General features: G+C 40.6%; 1 protein-coding gene across 2 annotated transcripts in view; it reads right to left on the reverse strand.

Moving 5' to 3' along the window:
- Positions 1-19,769, reverse strand: part of ARMH3 (armadillo like helical domain containing 3) — a 146,705-nt gene continuing 126,936 nt past the window's right edge. Inside the window, exons 25-26 of one of the 2 annotated variants that reach the window (XM_036223129.1) lie at positions 3,112-3,228; positions 1-895 (exon numbers count right to left, since the gene is read on the reverse strand). In XM_036223129.1, the coding sequence (XP_036079022.1) occupies positions 803-895; positions 3,112-3,228 (210 nt within the window). In that variant the 3' untranslated portion in view covers positions 1-802. The remainder of the gene's footprint in view (positions 896-3,111; positions 3,229-19,769) is intronic. The other variant, XM_036223130.1, reaches the window with a different exon arrangement.

Consider the following 19,769-nt stretch of genomic DNA (forward strand, 5'->3'; position numbering starts at 1 on the left):
TCCAGAAAACCTGTCAATGTTTATTTCACACACACGCACACACCCTAGACAGTTTAAACCACACTGAAAATGAAAAGCTAAAATTTTGACCCTATAGTGCTGATGAGTCAATGGGTTGGAGGGCAGGGGAAGCTTAATAGGTACTCCTGGTAGCAAGGATCAAATCTAGAAATTGGTGGCCAGACAGTGGAGCAATGATGAATTCTAATCTCCAGTCTCCCAGAGGAGTCGGATCTGGATTTAGAAAACAAAAAAAAGGTACTCCATTCTTACCCTACCCTAAGCCTGAGCTAAAGGTCCTAATGATGAGGCAGAGCGCCAGCGTGGGCAGGGGAAACAAATTTCAAGCCCAGTTCAGCCCCAGGTCCAAAGAAAGCAGAACTGGTTCCACTTACATCTGAGAGTTAATGTGTTTTTCAGAAGCCTTGAGAGCCATTGACCCTCAAGGTGTTGGCATCGGCCTAAGGCTTGCTCCAACAGCTCCTGAAAATTAGTCAGTAGCCACAATTTATAATCTAAATTGGAAATGTGAGGGGTATCCAGGGAGCCCACCCTGGAAATCTCTACATTCCTGAAGGCTTCTCCCTGTGCCCACCCACCCCTCCCCAAATAAGATTATCCCTGGCTTTGCCCCTTCTGGCCCCTGCTGTCCAAGTTCCACTGAAGTACGGCCTTCACCGAGAGAACTCCACATCCGTGTTGTTCTCCAACTTTGGGGACAGCCCCCTCTCCCCTCACTCCCCCTCCATCCCAGAAGCCTCATGGGTAAGGGCAGTCAGTGGCTGCTCAGGTATGCACGGCCTCAGGAGATAGTGGAGAACTCTTTGAGCAGGACTTCCTGGCTGAGTGTGTGGAAGGCCAGGTTTCTCCTGACGTTGGTGCTAATGGATCGAACCTGGGAAAGGGTGGGGGAAAGTAGGAGGGCACAAGCAAAGAGAAAAGAGAGAGTTGGTTACAAACAGTAGAGGGCAGTGCCTGAGGCACAAGGCCAAAAGCTGTGCTAGCAATTTCTCTCTTAGGAAATAAACCCTTAACAGCTATCATTCCTGCAAGCAAATGAGCGAACAGTTCTGAGATAGTGGGAAGAGGAGAGGCTGAGAGACAGAAACTCTCGTGGATATGAGAAGAGCATCTACCCTGAAGGGGCAGAAGCAAGCACAGACAGGGAAGGAGAGCAGGGCAGGCCTTGGCGTTGCCTTAGTCATGCGGAAGGGCACTGGTCTGCTCAGTGGTCTGATGGAGGAGGAGAAACTGATGCTAGCCGACTCATGCTCTGGAGCTACCTTCTTTTGGATGTGTTTCTAGTCTCCTCATTCTCCCTTTGTTTTTATCTACTTTTGGCGGGGGGGGGGGGGGGGTTGGAAAGAACGCTTAGATGCAGCCCTTGTCTGGCACAGATGGCAGGAGTATGATCCAAGGAGGCCAATGACCAGGATCAGGTCATACAGCTAGTGAGTCCTGGGCCAGGTTTCTAGCGCAGCACTCTTTCTAAACCACAAACATTCCTCCCCACTCCAAAGGAAAGTCTAGGGCATACCCTTGCTGTGTACCCCCTGCTCACCTCACACACTTTCTACCCACAGACTAAGAACCTTGCAGGAAGTAGTTTTGCATCAGCAAGGGAAAAGACCTATGGGGAAGGGTTAGAGGGCCAAATTTCCTACTCTGAGTGCATTCTAGAAGGAATCTAGGAGACTCCTGGGGGAGATTCGTTCATGAGAAATAGACGTGAACGTTGTATCAGAGATAGAGGGGAGGGGAAAAAGAACATTTATCTGTGCTGGGCCCAAAAGTTCAGGGCACTTTCCTTCAATTTCTACTTTGTTATGGGAAACTTAATGAAGTTGTCAGGCTGGAAGCAGAGGAAAGGGCAGCATGGCGAACGGCAGGCAGCTCAAGCTCATTAGCTCCAAACCTAACCAGACCCTCTTTGCTCCCCATGCCAAAGGTACAGATATAAGAACTGAGTAAGCCAGAGGCTGCTGTCAGAGAGCCTTGAGACAGAGCTCCCCTGACTCTCTCCTCCACAACCCTCTTCATCTCCCAATAACTTACTCTTTTTATTAAGTCTCAGTCCCTGGTAGTTCCCCAACATCAACCTAAAAGACCTGCCAACCGCCCCATAAAAATTATCTTCTTACACTAAAGGCTTCCCTTTTCCCAACTAACTCACCCTAGAGCATGTTTTCCTCATCCTGGTAAAGTCCCAAATCCCAGGAATGTAATGTAGGGGTTGGAGTTAGGCTGTGTTTAGCACAAAACAGATGAGCTTAAGTCCAGCGCCTTCATCACAGACTAGACATGGAGTAGTAAAAGCCAGGCTGATTCAATTTCTGCCCCAGCAGTGGGAAGTCTGAGGACATGGGAACCAGGTACAAAGGCCTATGTGTCCTAATTTCAGCCCCCAGCAGAATGGCCAAGGAGGGGCAGGACTAAAGGGCTTTTCCTGACAGTAGCACTGAGCACAGAACAGGAGAGGGACCATCAACAGGGACGGAGAGTCCAGTTCTGTGAAGAGATGCTGACTGGGAAATAGAGTAGGAGGCAGAGCAAATGCTCACTGGCTCCAGGTGGCCATGGGTGGGGGCTGCAGAAAGCTGAGTGATTAGAAAGTGGGAACGGGGCTAAAGAGTAAAGACTGGAGAATTAGATGGCAAGGGCACTCAGACCAGGAATGAATTCGAAATTTAGGAAGTGACTATATAAGGAAGAGACGAAACAATTACTCTCATTAGTTGCTCTGAGGACAGGATAAGAAGTAATGAGCCAGAATTGCCACTGAGAACAAGCATCCAACCCCAGGTCCAGCAGGAATCATGCAAGGGCTGTTTCCATGGCTGCAGGAGAGAGGTGGGTAAATGCTGCTTCAGGCTTCTCACCCTTCCCAGCCTGGCACCAGTACCCTGGGGAATAGCTTCTCTCACTGCCTGGTCCCAGACTGCTTTGGAAGAGAAGTCACACACCCAATCCTAGCAGCCTCCTCAAGTCTTATTTCATCAGCCTCTGGCAAACTGTAGCTGTTCCCTAGATGCCCACCTGTATAGTAGAATCCAGTCACTGGGAAAGGGCTCCCAAGAAATACGGGTAGAGACAGAGGCAGGGCGGACTCACCAGCTCTTTGAAGAAGGCAGCTTCCTTGTGCTGCTCCGAATAGCGCTCATACTGGTCCAGGCCATCCTGTAGCTTCAGTGTGAGTGTGTCATAGTTGGCTCGCACTACCTCCAGCACCTGGGAGAGGCCAAGGGCCAGGGAAGATTTAGACTATGCAAACCCTAGATCAACTGGCTCCAATGCATGCCCCTTCTGCTGCCCTACTGCACTGAATTTAGTCTGGGACAACACCTCCAACAGACCCTGCCCACTACTTATCACACAGAAAGAACACCTGGTCACAGGGAGCAATTCCTCAGGTTTGCAGGACCACTTTCTTAATCTCTTCCATTCCCTGCTTTTGCTGACCAGTCCAGTCTGGCCACCAGGACTGTTTACTCTGGGTGTGGTAAAAGAGCATGAGAAGCGACAGAATAGTGAGTGTCTTAAGTTCGCCAGTGTCCTCATACCATACGTTTCTTCTCAGCCATATCCTGCAGCTTTCTCTGGCCAGGCTGTCATAGTTGCTGAGTAAGACTTTGCCGATGTCTCTTTCCTTTTCCCTTTCTGGGAACCACATTTCTTCAGCCCTGGATGTTCCTCAGTACCATCTGCCACTTGTTTTCATCTCTCAGTGCCAACTCAGTCTTCCTATCTGTTGCCTGGATTGAACTTCAGGGTATCCCAGCTTTGGGGTACAGGGGACACTCCAGATGAAGCTAGAGGTAACTTCATCTTTTGTTCTGATGAGGAGGTCTCTTCCTCACCATGCCTCTCTGACTTTTTGTGGTGGGGATCCAGACCTCCATTAATTCCAGGAACCTTGGGTCTTTGTGGTTACAAAAGGAAGGGACTACCATAGCCAGTCTTGATGTGACTTCAGTTTATAAGACCATAAATTAAAGGCAAGGACAATTAGGAAGAGAGGCACCACATTGCATTAGAAGAAATGAACTGGACAGAAAGGAAAGATCAGAAGAGGGAATGACTATTCTCTCTGATAATCTAGACAACAGCTATTTTGCAACTTGATCTGACCTGGGAAGGAAGTCTGTGACGTCATGGAGAGCTCCCAGCTCCGTAGGGAGCTTGAGAAGAATGAGTGAGTGATGAGGGAGGCTTACCTTTAACAACAGATAGGGGTGAAGGGAATAAGCTAGAGTCAGGACTGGTCAGAGGGACTGAGGATGGACCCAAAACTGTGTCTGTACTGTTCTCACCAATTCGGTCTTGTGCCAGGGCAGGCTTCACTTGGTAGCAAACACACTTCTGAGGAGAAGGTATGGATGGAGAACACAGGGAAAGCTTGTGTCCCAGGGTTTGGGTAGAATGGACAGCTAGGGCAAGTGTCTGGCCCAGGCTTCAGGCTCATTACTTCCAGATACTCAGCTCCTCATGATGACTTTGCCTGGCTAGGTATCTCAGACTCTAATATAGGCTGACTCCTTTGCTTCTAATTCAATTTGTTAGCTCTGCCAACAAGAAGGACTTGTACCTAGTAATGGCAGTCACCTACAAAGTAATCTGGTCCTCTCATGCACATGAGCTATGCTTGTGACTGGAATATCTACAGCCAAAGTCTTGGCTCAGAGGTGAACAGCTCAAACTTGGAAAAAAGGCAAAAGTCCTCCAGGATGGAACCAGGCCCAGGAGCCAGGCAGAAGAGAATAATATATGCTTTCTCAAACCATGAACGATGAGCAGCATCAGCAATCCCTATAACCCAGTAACCTGGGCTCCACCTTCCCTGAGGGGTGTCAGGTACCAAAAGACAAATATCATGCTAAAGCCAGTTTCTGAGAAGAAGGGGCAGCATGTCAAGAGATGCTATATCCTGAGAGCCTCTGGCAAGGCTGCCTCAATCACCTGGGCTTTCTCTTCTTGCCAAGGCAGAGTAGAAGGTCTATGATCTCGCTCAGAAAAGGGATTTTTCCTTTCCCAGTAAAGTTGTTTTTTTTCCAGGACAGCTTAGTTTGGTTTCTTCCAGGGAGGTGAAAGCAAAGAAGGTCCCTGAGCTATCAGCTTCTCAGAAGGAAACCACTGGACCTAATGAGTGATCTCAGCTTTCCTCCTGTCAAGGCCTTAGTTCTTTATCCTCTTGTACCCAGAGAAAAGTTGCCATCTCTTGCTCTCATATTTTCTCTTATTTTCCCGAGAAGACATTCTAAGCTCAAGTCTGGGCTCTAGGCCATTTGGGACTTTGGAGCAAGAGGAGTACTTTCCTAGTCTGGGACTTTGCTTTCTATAGCTTCAGAGTCGAGGAACATGTCCCCTTTGAGACTTACGCTCATCACTGGCCTGAGATGTGGCAAGGGCAGCACTTAGAGGCAACTTCCCAGAGCCTTTGTACCTAAAGGCCTTAGGTTTTACCATAATTTGCAGCCTCAGTCTCTGGCTTCCTGACTCCTCCTAGGCTGAGATCCCTCCCTAATACACTGGGTAACAGTCTATCTCCCAAGTACAAGCCCACTTCCTTTCATCAGCTGTTGGACTTTTGGGCTTCCTAGAACCATGCCCACCACCTCAGCTCAAGGTAGCTACGAAGTCAGTGAATCATCTATAAGCCACACGCTCTCTAAAGAGTCCTTCTATCCCCACCTGTGACCCTCTACAGACAGGAACCTGGGTCCTGGGAAGAACCCTGACAAGAGAACTGGGAGTCCCACTCTTACCATGGGATCTCAGACAAGTCACCTAACCTCTCTGAGCCTCAGCCCTTTTCTCTATAAAATGGAACTTGACTTCATCTTCCTAAAATGACACGGGAATAAAAGTTTTGAGTTCTTGAAAGTAACATATAATTGATGGAACATTGTCATCCCAATGGATAGACAAGTACCTGGCAGCTCCTTGGACTCAAGAGTAACTGCCTTCACAGCCCAGGAAGTGCCTACCTATTTAAAACTATTTCAAAGAGTCTATGTGTATAAATGATTCTTCAATACAAAGGAACATTGTCTGAATTTAAGTGGAAGAAACAAATGGCCTCAGTTTAGGGAAAAACAAACTGGGAGGGGTAGAGAACCAAAATCTCTTCCCTGAGGTCTCTCCCGTGAGGGGAAGGGGCCTGACTAGGCTATGAGGTCAGAGAGACTTGAATTTCAATCCCATAGACCACTAATTAGCTATGTAAACACATACACATTACTTAGTCTCTCTGAGCCTCAATGTTCTTATCTGTAAAATGGGGATAACACTATCTACTTCATAAGGCTGATGGGAGGATGAAATGAGATGACTATCCAATGTTTGGCACATATGAACAGTCTATAAATGGTTACTAATTTTATGATGAAAGCTTCTTTCTGGTGACAAGGGGCATTTGGTAGTTCTCATCCCCCATTAAGAAGCTAGCAGCTAGGGCCTTGCACATCTTCATTCATATGGCAGATTCTGGTGAGGAAAAAAACCTAATTTCTCTATTCAATATGAAAATAGGTTTCCCATAATGACCTTGCTATACTGAGAGTAACTGGCAATGTGTCAGTCAGAAGTCAGAGAATGCCCAGTACCCATTGCCGACCTTACCAATTTTGGCAGTGCTAAGGATAAACTGAGCAGAGATACCCACAGAGGTCAGCCTTGCATCATATAGGTTATGAGCCTCTTGGCCACATCAGGATGGGGAAGGAGAGAGATTCCAGTGCACAGTTAGTTCAAAATTGCTGACAAGGTTTCAGACACACAGATACCCTCCCCTGAGTACACATAATGCACGCTCCTCATGGACTATTTACTGACTTGTGCCCCCCCCTTTTTTTTTTTAACAGAGCCTTTGAAATGGGAAATAACATAGCCTGAAGATATCAGCAAAGAATAGTCAAGTTGGAAAAGTTTCTGACAATGGCTAAACAATCTTGATGTCTGATGGCTTTGCTATTTAGTCTGTTTAGTCTCAAATCTCCGTTGGACTGAATTCCCAGTAGAATGAGAACTGGGTGACAATTAAGTAATAGGATGTGACCTGTCAGCAAGCTTGTGTTCAATGCCTTCTCAGTTTGAACTGACATCTATAGTATAACCTATTAGGGGAGAGTATTTAAGGCTGCCACCAGACCACTCCGAGCCTAGACAACATGTATGGCCTTCTATGCCAAGGTGCCAAATGAGGATGAAACCACAAGATACCAACATAGGCTTACTGAAACTTCTTATAGAATAGGAAATATTACTAGTTATAAGGCCTTGACCTATCTGAGCTTTAGTTTCTTTATCTGTAAAAGTCATATTTTCTTATAATATTATGAAAATTAGAGATAATATATGAAATAAACATAAAAATATAAATGATAGCATCTAACAAATAGAAGGTGTCAAATGAATGAAGGCAACTGAGATGGAAACAAAGAAGAAAAATGGAAAGTATTTGATGTATTCAAATAAGATGAATCAGGTGGTTAAATGGTGGCCAGAAGGGTCTTCAGTTATCACTAACATTTAAGGAGGGTGATACAGAAGGCGACCATACCTCTTTTTGCCAGAGTGTTAGCATGGGGTAGAACCACAGAAATAATAGTTCTACAAGGAACCTTGGAAATCCCCTACCTAATTCATGGCCCTCACTTTACAGATGAAGAAACAGATGTCCAGAAAGATTATAAATTGCCCAAAGACACAAAGCTGAGATTGGAAAACAGCTGTCTCACTCCTAATCCAGTGCTCTTCCTACACTGCCAGACTAGTTTCACTTCGGGCACGTTCCTGAGTTTAGGAGCTAAACTTGATCTCTCAGAGAACAAACATTCAAATAATTCCAATCCGCTCCTAAGAAGTGGGAAGCATGATCTGCAGAGCACGAGTGAAGGCTGGTTTGGTATTTGAGCTTTAATGACTTCGAGGTCCTCAAGGCTCCAGGGCTTGTCAATTTCCACCAACAGCAGCTAAAGACTCTGCTCAGCCCTTTTGCAGACCACTCTACAGACCACTCCAAGCTCATCAGCAAAATCTGGTTTTGGTTTCTATTTTAGTTAATTAATACCCATTTAGAAGTTTGAAATTCAAAGGTCTTTAATTGGGCTTCTTTGGCCACAGCTATCAGGTGGTCTCCTGGGTAAGGTGGGTGTTAAAAGGATTCAATGAATCTCTTCTACAATGAATGCTCATACCTTAAGACCATCTTTCCATTCTCCAAAAGAGAGTATAACCACTCTGTTCCCACTTCCATGCTGTTCTGTTTTAACCCAGCCAAATTCCTAATCACAGAAAAAGCAATCTCTGGATAATTTGAAATAGATATAGTAGTTTCAAGGTGGAAAGAAGATGAAGGCTTTTTAGAGGATTTTTCATAATAATCTCTATCTCTTTCTCTCTCTCTCATTAGATTTTGGCCATTTGCGCTATTTCAGATATTTATTCAGTAGAGAGTATGATTTTTTTGGCCTCATTTCTTCCAAAAAGCAAAAAAAGGACAGCTTGAAAGACCAGGCTCTAAAATCACAAACAAGAGCACTACCAGGCATAAGTCTGGACACTGCCTTTGCTTCTCTCTCTTATTGGTTATAGGGAGCTGACTGGGTGGGTACGGCTTATTCTGCAAGCTGATGATGGAGAAATAATGAAAGAATTTGTTCCATGGCAAGTTGTTGGGAAACGAAGTTCATTTCTCACTCCTGGTGCTCACAGAACCAACACGGTCTAAATAATCAGGTTTGCTCTTCATGCTACTCTTCTAAACTGTCCATTGCTCTAGCACAAGGTCCTGTCTCTAAAAGAAATAGTGCTGGGCACAGATCAGGCAGGGCTTCAATAATGGTCAGTGGTAAATGGGCCTGCCAGAGAGGACAGGTAGGTCCAAGTAGCTGCAGGCAATTTTTTTATTAATTAAAAACCAAGGTCTCCCTCTCATCATCCTTGGAGGAACACGTAAGTCAAATATATCAATTCTCAACCAGGAAGACTGTTTCCTTCTTCAACCCAGTAAACTTCCTCAAATTCAAATGAAGATACCTTTTACTATAAAAATGAAAATGACTTACTCAGGGCATGCCTATCTCCCTTCTCTGAAGTTCTTATAGGGCTGAAATGCTCTATAAATTTTGGCAAGAGACTGAAGAGAAACCACCAGAGGGTCTGATCTTTCATTTTCTCTGAAGGGACCTAATTAATCTAGCACCCCATTTTTCCTCTACTGTCTCCGAGCCAGACTTTCCCCAGAACTGGTTATTTGTCTCCCAAAGAGGAACAACTTTCTTTTCTCCCAGAAATAATAAAGGTCTGTCCCTAACCTTGCAATTTCACCAGTCTGAGGACAGTGCTCAGTGGTGTTCTCACAACTAAGTTAAGTGGTGGTCGGGTGTTGGACACCTCCAACGGTGAATTCTGGTGAAAGAGAAGCTAATTTCCTCCGTAATTCGTATTTATTCTTCCAAATTCAAGACTAGTTAAAGCTAAATAAGAAGCACTGCAAAATGTTTTCCAAGTAACGACCTTGGTGGGTCACTACTGAGTCTAGCTGTGCCTGGGCCCTGAAAAAGTAGTTCAACCAATATCCAGTAATTTTTAAGTTAACACAGTTAAGAGTATGGCTCTAGGGTCAGCCTGCCTGAGCTCACATCTTAGCTCCACCACTTACTAGCAGGGTGGAAATGGGTGAGCCTTACTTTCCTCATCTGTAAAATGGGGATAATAATAATGTTCATTCATCGTATAGAGTTGGCTGTGAGGATTACACAGGCAATGAATATAAAGTGCCAAGCATACTGCTTGATACACAGAAAGTGCTTAATAACCATAACTGTTTTTATTATTATCTCTTTCATTTTAATGTGACTCCTTGAATAACTGGTTTTCAGGACCCTAAATTCCAACCCCTGCCATAAATGAGCAGATGCTCCCCTCCCTGATTTTCTGGCAGAGACCTGTCCTTTTCGGGAGTACCAATGAGGGATTTCCTGTGGAAGGAAGAATACACTGCTTTAAGGTTTGTGTGTTAGCACGCGTACACCGACAGAGTGGCAGGCCCTCTCCTGGAGAAACACACATGCTCCTACTATTGATTTCCTCGGTGAAATTGTGTCACAGCTGATTTTCAGCACTCTGAAGAAAGAGATTCAGTGGTACGTTATAGATTTTCCACAACACCTAAGAGTCCTAAGAAACTTCAACATGTTTGTGGACTAATTTAGTAACACGCAGGCCCAACCAAAAAGGAAAGGAATTTCTCATCAAGGTCACACAATAAGATTAGAGTTAGGCCACTACAGTACACCCAGCACTGTTCTCAGCACTCAGATAGGCTTCTAAAGCCCTCAGAGGCAAGTTCCGCAGGGAGGGACCTAACAAGCAAAACAAAGAATCAAGATAAACCACCATGGAAAGGCACACCCACTGATCTAAGCACATAATAGGGCTGAGCCAGTAGCATTAAGTGTGGTTTAGAGTAAACTGCAAAACCGACCAGTGAATGGGCAGGCTGGTTGAAATTGTGTCATGCCTTTTAATACAGGTGTAATTAAGAACCCAAGGTCTCTTCTGTCTACCACCTTCTCCACTTTACTGTGTCAGCTAATTCTAAGCACAGAATTCTCCACAAGTGAACAGTGCCCTGAGATAGCAGTTGTAGGGAGGGCTGTCAGCTCTAATAGGCTTGTGACTCTGACACTGAGAGCTTAGGTTCCTTCTGGGCCTATCGCCTCAAGGGCAGATTCTTCAAGCTAGCTCTGACTGGGGAAAAAAAAAAAAAAAGTCTGGCACAAAGGATGAACAAAAGGATGAAAGGATGGGAAAGAATGTCACTTTATTCTCAAAACACACAATCTATAGTTTTAATTTCTTATAAGTCAGGTTTGATCCACTTTGAAATGCCCTTGTGAGGTATGTTCAATTTAGCAACGATTTTCAACTACACGCATTAAGCTTAACTGTGCACTGTACTTCCAACTGTCCAAAACCATCTAAACAGACACACAAGGTGATCTTTGAATAGCCAGGTTCAAAGTCTTGCTAAGCTAATTTTAGCATTTGTTTTTATACAGTGACCAAAAGACTGGCATCTCAAAAGACAAGGAGAAGAAACAATTAGATTCATAAGCTCCATGGCTAACTAGTACCCACAGAGGACTGTCAACTTTCTTCAGATGCTATCTGCTTAACTTTCTTTTATACAGTACAAAGTTTAGTCATGTCCACATGAACAAGGTCTAAAAGAAGCATAATGACCAAGCAGACAGCTAAAAGAATAAAATATCAGCTATCTAAGAGCTTCATGTTTCAATTCTCCCTGTTTCGAGAGATTTGAGAGTTGAGCCTTTGTAAACGACCGATGTGAGGCTGGAAACTGGGCCCAAGAAAAAAAGGAAAAGGTGGGGAAAGAGAGAGATAACTTTTAGTGGATTATCTTAAAAAGGGTACTAAAATGCTCCTATATATACTGTTTTCAATATCAATTCAAGACTCTCCCCTCTAGTAATGAAAAAAGAGGAAGGAAGAAAGAGAATGAAGTAAAATGGGACAATATATATGAATAGTTAAAGTAAGGGAAGGTTCTCTGAAAAGTGTATGAAACTGAAAAAATTCAACTGGGTAACTCTGTGTATATCCTAATATTTTAAAACAGTTCAAGACTTCTATTCCAGTCATGATGGAGTAACCGAGAACTGGGAAAGAAAGAACTCTTTTCTGACCCTAGATAACAAGCAGTGCAGGACAGGAATCCTGAGAGAAAGAAAACACAGGTAAGCATGAGTCTTGCTGGGATAAGGTAACACAATGGAGTTTGGGGAGGCAGAGGTGGCTGGAACTTGTGAGGCAGCTTACCAGAGAGGAGGGTGTTAAGCAAAGAAAAGAGCTTCAGAAGTTTCAACTGTTCTCACTGAATCTGTTGCTGATCATAAGGATTACAGGTGCAGGGTAAAACTCAACCAGGTCAGATAGAAAAATACCTGAGAGTCTGTAAGCTGAACAATTCTCAGAGCTCACACAAGACTGGGCGGTGTCTGAATTTTGAGCAACCAGAATGAAAAGTACCTTTTAAATACCTACAATCATCAATAGAGATGCCAGAAAAGTCATACTTTAGTAGTGGAACTAAACCAGCCCTAGAGTAAAATCTCTCCTAAACCTACTCTAATATTAAAAAGAAGTTTCATGGATGAAGGTGGTTTAAAAGGTACAAACTTCCAGTTGTAAGATAAATAAGTACTGGGGATGTAATAAACAACATGATGACTATATGCACTGCTGTATGATACATACGAAAGTTGTTAAGAAAGTAAATCCTAAGAATGCCCACCACAAGGAAAAAAATATATGTATTTTTGTATCTATATGAGATAATGCATGTTAACTAATCTCACTGTGGTAACTATTTCACAACATATGTAAGTCAAGTCACTATGCTATACACCTTAAATATGCAGTGCTGTATGTCAATAAAAGTGGGAGAAAAAAAGGTCACCAAGCCAAAAACAGACATTTCAAAAGGATCATGCTGCTCCAATAATAATTTACCTGTCTACCTGAATAAGGTCCAATATTATTTAAGAAAGAAAGACAATAAAACCTAGCACTCAGCCACATAACATTCACGATGGCTAGTATCCAATAAAAAAAAAAATTATCAGTTATGTCAAGAAGCAGAAAAATGTGATTCATAACCAAGAGAAACACCAGTCAGTAGAAATAGACCCAGAAATGAGATGATGGAATTAGAACAAGAACATTTAAAGAGCTATTTTAAATGTTCAAGTATTTAAAGACAACCATGAAAAAACAAGGAGCAAAATGGAAGATATAACACACCTGATAATCAAATTGCTGAAAATCAGCAAGAAAGCTGTCAGAAGGGGAAAATAATCACATTACATCCAGAAGAATAAAGATAAGTATTCGCACTTCTTGTCAGAAACTGTGCAAGCCAGAAAGCCATGGAATGATATCTGCCAAAGACAAAAATATTGTTAATCTAGAATTCTATATCTAGCAAAAACATCCTTCAGAAATGAGGGTGGAATAAAAAGACCTTTTCAAACAATTTGGGAGAATGTATTGTCAACACCACAACAGATGTTAGAAAAAGTTCTTCTGGCAGAAGGAAAATTACGTTATCTGGTTCTGTCAACAGGAATAAAGAACACCGGAAATGATAAATACACTTTTATATAAATTTAAAACCGAGGAAAAAAGATAATTGACTCTTTAAAGCAAAAACTAGTAACAATGCAATGTTATTGAAGAAAAATGTATGACACTACAGTACAAAGGACAGGAGAGAGACAAATGGAAATACACTATTGCAAGGTTATTACATGTTACATGAAGTCACATAACATTATTATCATTATTTTTTAAGCAGGAAAGTGCAAGTTTTACTAAAGCAAAAGTACAAACTTAAAGAGAAAAGTGTGGGCAGCTCAGAGTCTGCCATATGACATTATTTTGAAGGTACACTGTGATAAGTTAAAAAGGTATATTGTAAGCCCTAGAGCAAACACTAAAAACAAAAATGAATAGGTATAGCTAAAAAGTAAACGGTGGACATAACATACAGTACTAAACAAAACTCAGTCCAAAAGAAGGCAAAGAAAAAAATGAATGAAGAACTGATGAGAGAAATATAAAACAAAAGCAGGATGGTAGATTTAAACTCAGCCGTATTGATAAATTAAATTAACACTTGAATTAAAAAGCAGAGATGGTTAAGACTGGATATAAAATCAAGACCCAATTATAGAAGTCTGAAAGAAATCCATCTAAAATATAAAGACACAGGCTGAAAGTATGAAGAAATTAAAAAATGCTATATAGACACTAATTGAAATAAGGTAGAATTGCTATATTAAAATCTGACAAAGGAGACTTCAAAACAAGGAATATTATCAGGACTAAAGAGTAAAATTTCATAATGTTAAAGGGGTCAGTTCATTAAGACAATCCTCTATATATGTACACCTAATAAAAGAGCTTCAAAACTCTGAATGAAGCAAAATTGACAGAACTAAAAGAATAAAGAAGTCTATTACTAGTCTACTAATTGCAGGTTTCAATACTTCTCTCAGTAATTGATAGAATAAGTAGACAGAAAATATAAAAAGAGAGAAGATTTAAACATTACCAACTAACTTGACATAAGACATATACAGAAATTTCTACTTAATAGCAGAGTACATATTCTTTTAAAATGTACTTAGAACATTCAATAAGATAGACCATATGCTGGACCATAAAACAAATCTCAATAGATTCAAAAGAACTGAAATCACATGGAATATATTTTCTGTCTACTCGAGAATTAAATAGAAATTAATAGCAATCTCTAAATAACAATACAACACACTTCTAAATATCACAAAAGAAATGAGAAAACATTTTGAACTGAATGAAAATAAAAACAGAGCATACCAAAATTTGTGGGATGTTGTTATTAACATGGAAATTTATAGCACTACATTTTTATATTATAAAATAAGAATTAAAATCAATGAATTAAGTTTCCACTTAAAAAATCAGAAAAAGAAGAAATTAAACCAAAGCAAACAGAAGGAAATGATAAGAAAGGTAATCAGATAAATCAATAAAATAAAAAACAGGAAAAAAAAAAGAAAATCAGTGAGGACCTAGGTGGTGGTTATATTGGCATTCACTGTACAATTTTTTCAACTTTATCATTAAAATTTTTCACAATAAAAATTATGTTGGGTAAAAATTCTTTCCACAAAGAAAATTCTAGGTCTAGTTGCCTTTGATAGTGAATTCTATTAATTATAAGCGAAACTAATACTGAGCCTAAGTACTCTTTTTAAAAATAAGGGAATACTCAACAACTCATTTGATAGAGCAGCATTACTCTAATACCAAAACCAAAGACATCACAAGAAGCTATGAACTAATATTCCTCATAAACAGTGACACAAAAATAATCAACACAGTATTAGAAACTCAAATTTTGTAATATACAAACTAAATACTATATCATGATCAAGAAGGGTTTATCCCAGGAATATAAGGTTGGAATAATATTTAAAAATCCAGTCACTATATTAACAGAATAAAAGAAAAAAATTCATATGATCTCAACATATGAAGAAAAAAAAACTCACAAAATTAAGCACAATTCATAATAAAAACTCTCAACAAACTTAGAATAAAAGGAAACTCCCTCAACCTAATAAAGGGAATCTATGAAAACTTATAGCTAACACATTACTTAACGATGAAAGACGAAATGCTTTCCCCTGAAGATCTGTATACTTTTACCACTGCAATATTATACTGGCAGCTCTAGCCAGTGCTATAAAGAAATAACAAACCAAAGGCATAAAGATTTTATAGAAAGCAGTAAAACTAAATTTATTTGTACACAAAATGATTGTGAGGACAGAAAATTCTAAAGATTAAAAAAAGAACTAATTAATGAGTTTATCGAAGTTACAGGGGAAAAGGTTAATTTAAAAATATATTTCTAAAAAAATAAAATAAATATATTTCTATATGCTAGCAAAAAACAATTGAAAAACAATTTAAAAATGCCATTTATATAACATAAAAATGAAATGTTTAGGGATAGACTGAACAAAATAGGTCCAAAACAGTATGCTAAAAACTATAAAACATTAATGAGAAAAATTAAAAGATCTAAATTAATGGAGAGGTATATTATGTTCATGGATTTGAAACAATATTATTAGTGTAAATTCTCCTCCAAGTTGACCTATAAAGTTAATCCAATTCCAATCAAAATATTGGCAGGCTTTTTTTGTGGTGCTGATGCTAGTGGTAGTGGTGGTGGTGGTTACATAAGTATATTTTATTGTATTCTAACTATACTTCAATAAAGTTAAATAAAAAAGAAGTCCCGTAAATCATGACTAGTCAAACAAAAATGTATGGCCATGGTGATAAGCTTATGTCTTTTTTGGTCTTATTCCATTTTTGGTTGGAGCATGAATGATTCAGACTCAATAAATGACTGGATAAAGAAGTTATAGTACATATGTACAATAGAATATCACTCAGCCATAATGGAATCCTATCATTTGCAAGTATGTGAATGGATCTAGAGGGTATTATGCTGAGTAAAATAAGTCAGAGAGAGAAATATCATATGATTTCACTTATACGTGGAATCTAAGGAACAAAAAGAACAAACTAAATGAAAACAGACGCACAAATACAGAGGATAATCTGGTGATTGCTAGAGAGGAGAGGGGTTGGGAAGCTGGGTGAAAGTGTGAAGGGATGAAAAAGTACAAATTAGTAGTTACAAAATAATCACGGGGATGTAGAGTACAGCACAGGGAATATAGTCAACAGTATTGTAATGGCTGTGTGTAGAGCCAGATGGGTGCTAGAGTAATCGGGGGGATCACTTCATAAACTATATAAATGTCTAACCAATGTATACTTGAAACAAATATAAAACAAAATTAAAAAAAAAAACCCACAATGATTCAGACCGATATATCAGTAACTCTAAGCTAGTTCTTAGTATTTTGGCAATGCCAAGAATTCCTTTCATTTCCTCCCCTCTACTCCTCCACCCTTGGCCTTCCTCCTTGACAAATTAAATAAATTCGAGGTAGAAATCAACAGTATTTGGAATCATTTTCAGCTGGGCACTAGCCATGTGAGGTTTTTTAGAGTGAGTGTACTTACTTAGACCTGCTTACGAACTCAGTCATTTGCCAAGTTCAGGGATTTACAGAATCTGCCCTGTCCAAGGTTCTGCTTTTACCGCCCCCCACTTTTTTTTTTAAATGAAACTGAGGCAGGAAAAAAAGATATGAGATGATCATGGCTCTTACTGTGGAAACTCACTCCAAATAAAGGTCATTAGCAAACCTTTAATGGATTTCTAATGTGGCAGTATTTCACTAGAGGACAGAGAGGTTTATCCATCCTCCTTAGGCATATAAAGGGTTAGGTGGGACTACTGTAAGCATGCCAAATACATTACTGAGTGAGGTCTACAAAGAGCACTTAGGCAAAGGTCTAAGCAAGAAAGCAGTGATCCTGATTCTTATACTATGAAGTCCTCAGGGGCAGATATAATTTTTGCATTTTTATCGCCCCTGGCTTGGAACATAACATATACTTCTGTACTTTTGCATAGAAAAATAATCTGGGGGAATCTGAAGCTTAGAGCACCCATTCCTTGTCTTATGGAACTAACCAAGGACACCCACAGCAGAGAATTCTTAGACTAAAGCAGGTTCTGAGCATTTCCTTGGGAGGCAAAAATTGGTTCTTTTTCAGAACACTTCAGCTCAAAGTGGCTGAAAAAAAGAAAACAAGCCAAAGCACAGGAACTAGAACAAATAGCAACTTGATAATAAAATCACAGACCCCATTGAATGAGCATCCCTCCCTCCACTGGGTGTTTGCAGTGACTTTCTATTCGAGATAACCGGAATATCTCTCCAGGGCATAATTATCCAATATAACTGTTTGGAGACAAGGATCCAAAAGGTGGACACAAATCTCTTAGGCTAAAAAAGATGATATCTTTTAAAAAGTAACTATTTCCTCTATACGGCCACTTGCATACAATATGCTTAAAGTTTTTTTCCCTTTCTATCTTCATTTCATAATTTAAGGACCGAGCTGAATTTCAGAACCATTATAAGCTGACCAGTTCTCCCAGTCCATCCATGTCTTTTAAGCCTGCTACTAAAGGGCCCTCTACTGCCCTGAGATTTATTGATCTGTTAGACTGGCTCTGCCCTTCAGCAAGGTGGACCAGATAATGAACCTCAAAGTGGGTGATTAGTGAGAGGGCATCAGTCAGTTAAAGGAGTGGTGACAGTGACTTTCTTTAATTTCCCTAGGCAGTTGCCCCACCTCCCTGAATTTATTTGGTTGACGCTCTCGACATTCCTTGTGAAGATTTTCTTTGCACTAATTACAGATCCAACATGCCCAGGCCCTTACCCTGCACAAGCGAGGCATGCAATCACTCTGAGACAGCCAAGATAATACGACAGCAGAAACATGATACACAAATATCACAGCAGGCCTTCTTCTCTATGGCTTGCTGCAGGTGGAACACTCCACCCAGCTCAAACCAAGATGCAGATGTCTCTGTCCTGCCCACCTGAGTTTCTTTCCTCAGCAACATATTGCATCTCAGGGAGGGAGACAAAAAACATCATCCCTGCTCCAAATTCACTGGTAATTTGACATGAGTTCTCTGCCTCCCTGCCAAGCCTCACTTAGTATTCCTCCCTAACAGAGAGATATCCCATTTGTGGACTATCCAGTTTCCCTTCTAGCTGTCTGGGTCATTTTTAAGATTTCAACTTTCTTTGAGCAGGATCACTGTGAAAGACCAAAGTGCTATTATGGTACTCAGCAAAAACATTTCCAACTAACACAGCTTGTAACACATAAAAGTTTGCAGAGCAACACTTCTGGCTTCTGATATTATCACATGAGCAAACTATGCTTTTCTGAGCATACCTTACAGAGTTTTAAGTTACCTACTGGGGAAGAGGTTTCAGTGGAAATAAAATAAAAGTTTCCAAAGATCTTTGTAGAAGGAAGGAGGCAAAAATCAAACTGAAGAAGGAAGTCCTACCTGTACATTATCATCTAATAACTGTGATAGAGGATCCTTCTAAGGTTAAACCAAGAAGCAAGGATGTTGTCTTCTGTAACCTCCTGAAAAGCTGACAACAGAAATTCCTATAGGCTCCATCCACCACTAATTCTGTGCATTGCCAATGATGCTTCAGTGGCAAGGAAGCCTGATTAAGACCAGAAAATTATGTGATGGGCATTTCAAAATTCATACTTACTTGGAGAAAATGCTGACAGTGGCAGAGATGACTAATAAGCTGGACTCTTCACTAGTGACCTCTGCATTAATCTAGCTCGGCCGTGGGACATTAACTTTAAGAGTCTTCATTTTGCTTTTTTGGGGGAAACAAAATGGAACTACTATGTTAAAAACAATTAAAATTCAGTGTGTTACCTTTTAGATTTTGGCCTACATAAATAGTATTATTTATTAAAAGAAATAGATAAATGAGAAATTTTTTTTTTTAATCAGCATGTTTCTTTGGTGTGTGGAAAAGCTTTATTTCTCGTAGTGACCTTCCTGACATGCTTAGACTGAATAGACTTTTCCCTCATTTATAAAGTTATCATACTATACCAGGAGCCCATACAAAGGCATTTCTGCCTAACTGGCAGGCAAACTCTGTGGGCCCCTGTTCAGTACTTTCTTTCCTCAACTGAATGAGCCCTTACCAATCCAGGATCTTTTCCCACCCCCCAGGAATGAAATCTATTACATTTACTTTTCCTGCTTCTCCATTCACCTTCCTATCCCTGGCTGGCCCCTTCCTTCAGAATATCTGACAAACTCAAGTTGTCAAATATGCCTGAGCCTGATGAAATGGAAAAAGTTCAGATTTTGGTCTCAGATCTAAGTTCACATTATGGCTTTACCACTACCAGCTGTATGACTTTGGACAGTCTCTTTAGCATCTTTATCTATAAAATGAGGATAACTGTACCTGCCTCAAATAGCTGATGTAAGAATTAAATCAGTAACCTATATAAAAGTGCTTAGCTCAATAACTACTAGTTGTTCCTTTTTATTTATTTGCGTCCTTTCTAAATCCAAGATACTTTCTCCCTTATCTCTGGTAGTGCAGCTTACCTCCCGGTCCAAGTAAGAGAGTGGCCACCCTAGCAGCACATAACAGCTGACCCTCTTATGTGGACCTTCTCAAGATCCC

This window comes from Rousettus aegyptiacus, unplaced genomic scaffold, assembly GCF_014176215.1.
Source record: "Rousettus aegyptiacus isolate mRouAeg1 unplaced genomic scaffold, mRouAeg1.p scaffold_m13_p_6, whole genome shotgun sequence".
NCBI lineage: Eukaryota > Metazoa > Chordata > Mammalia > Chiroptera > Pteropodidae > Rousettus > Rousettus aegyptiacus.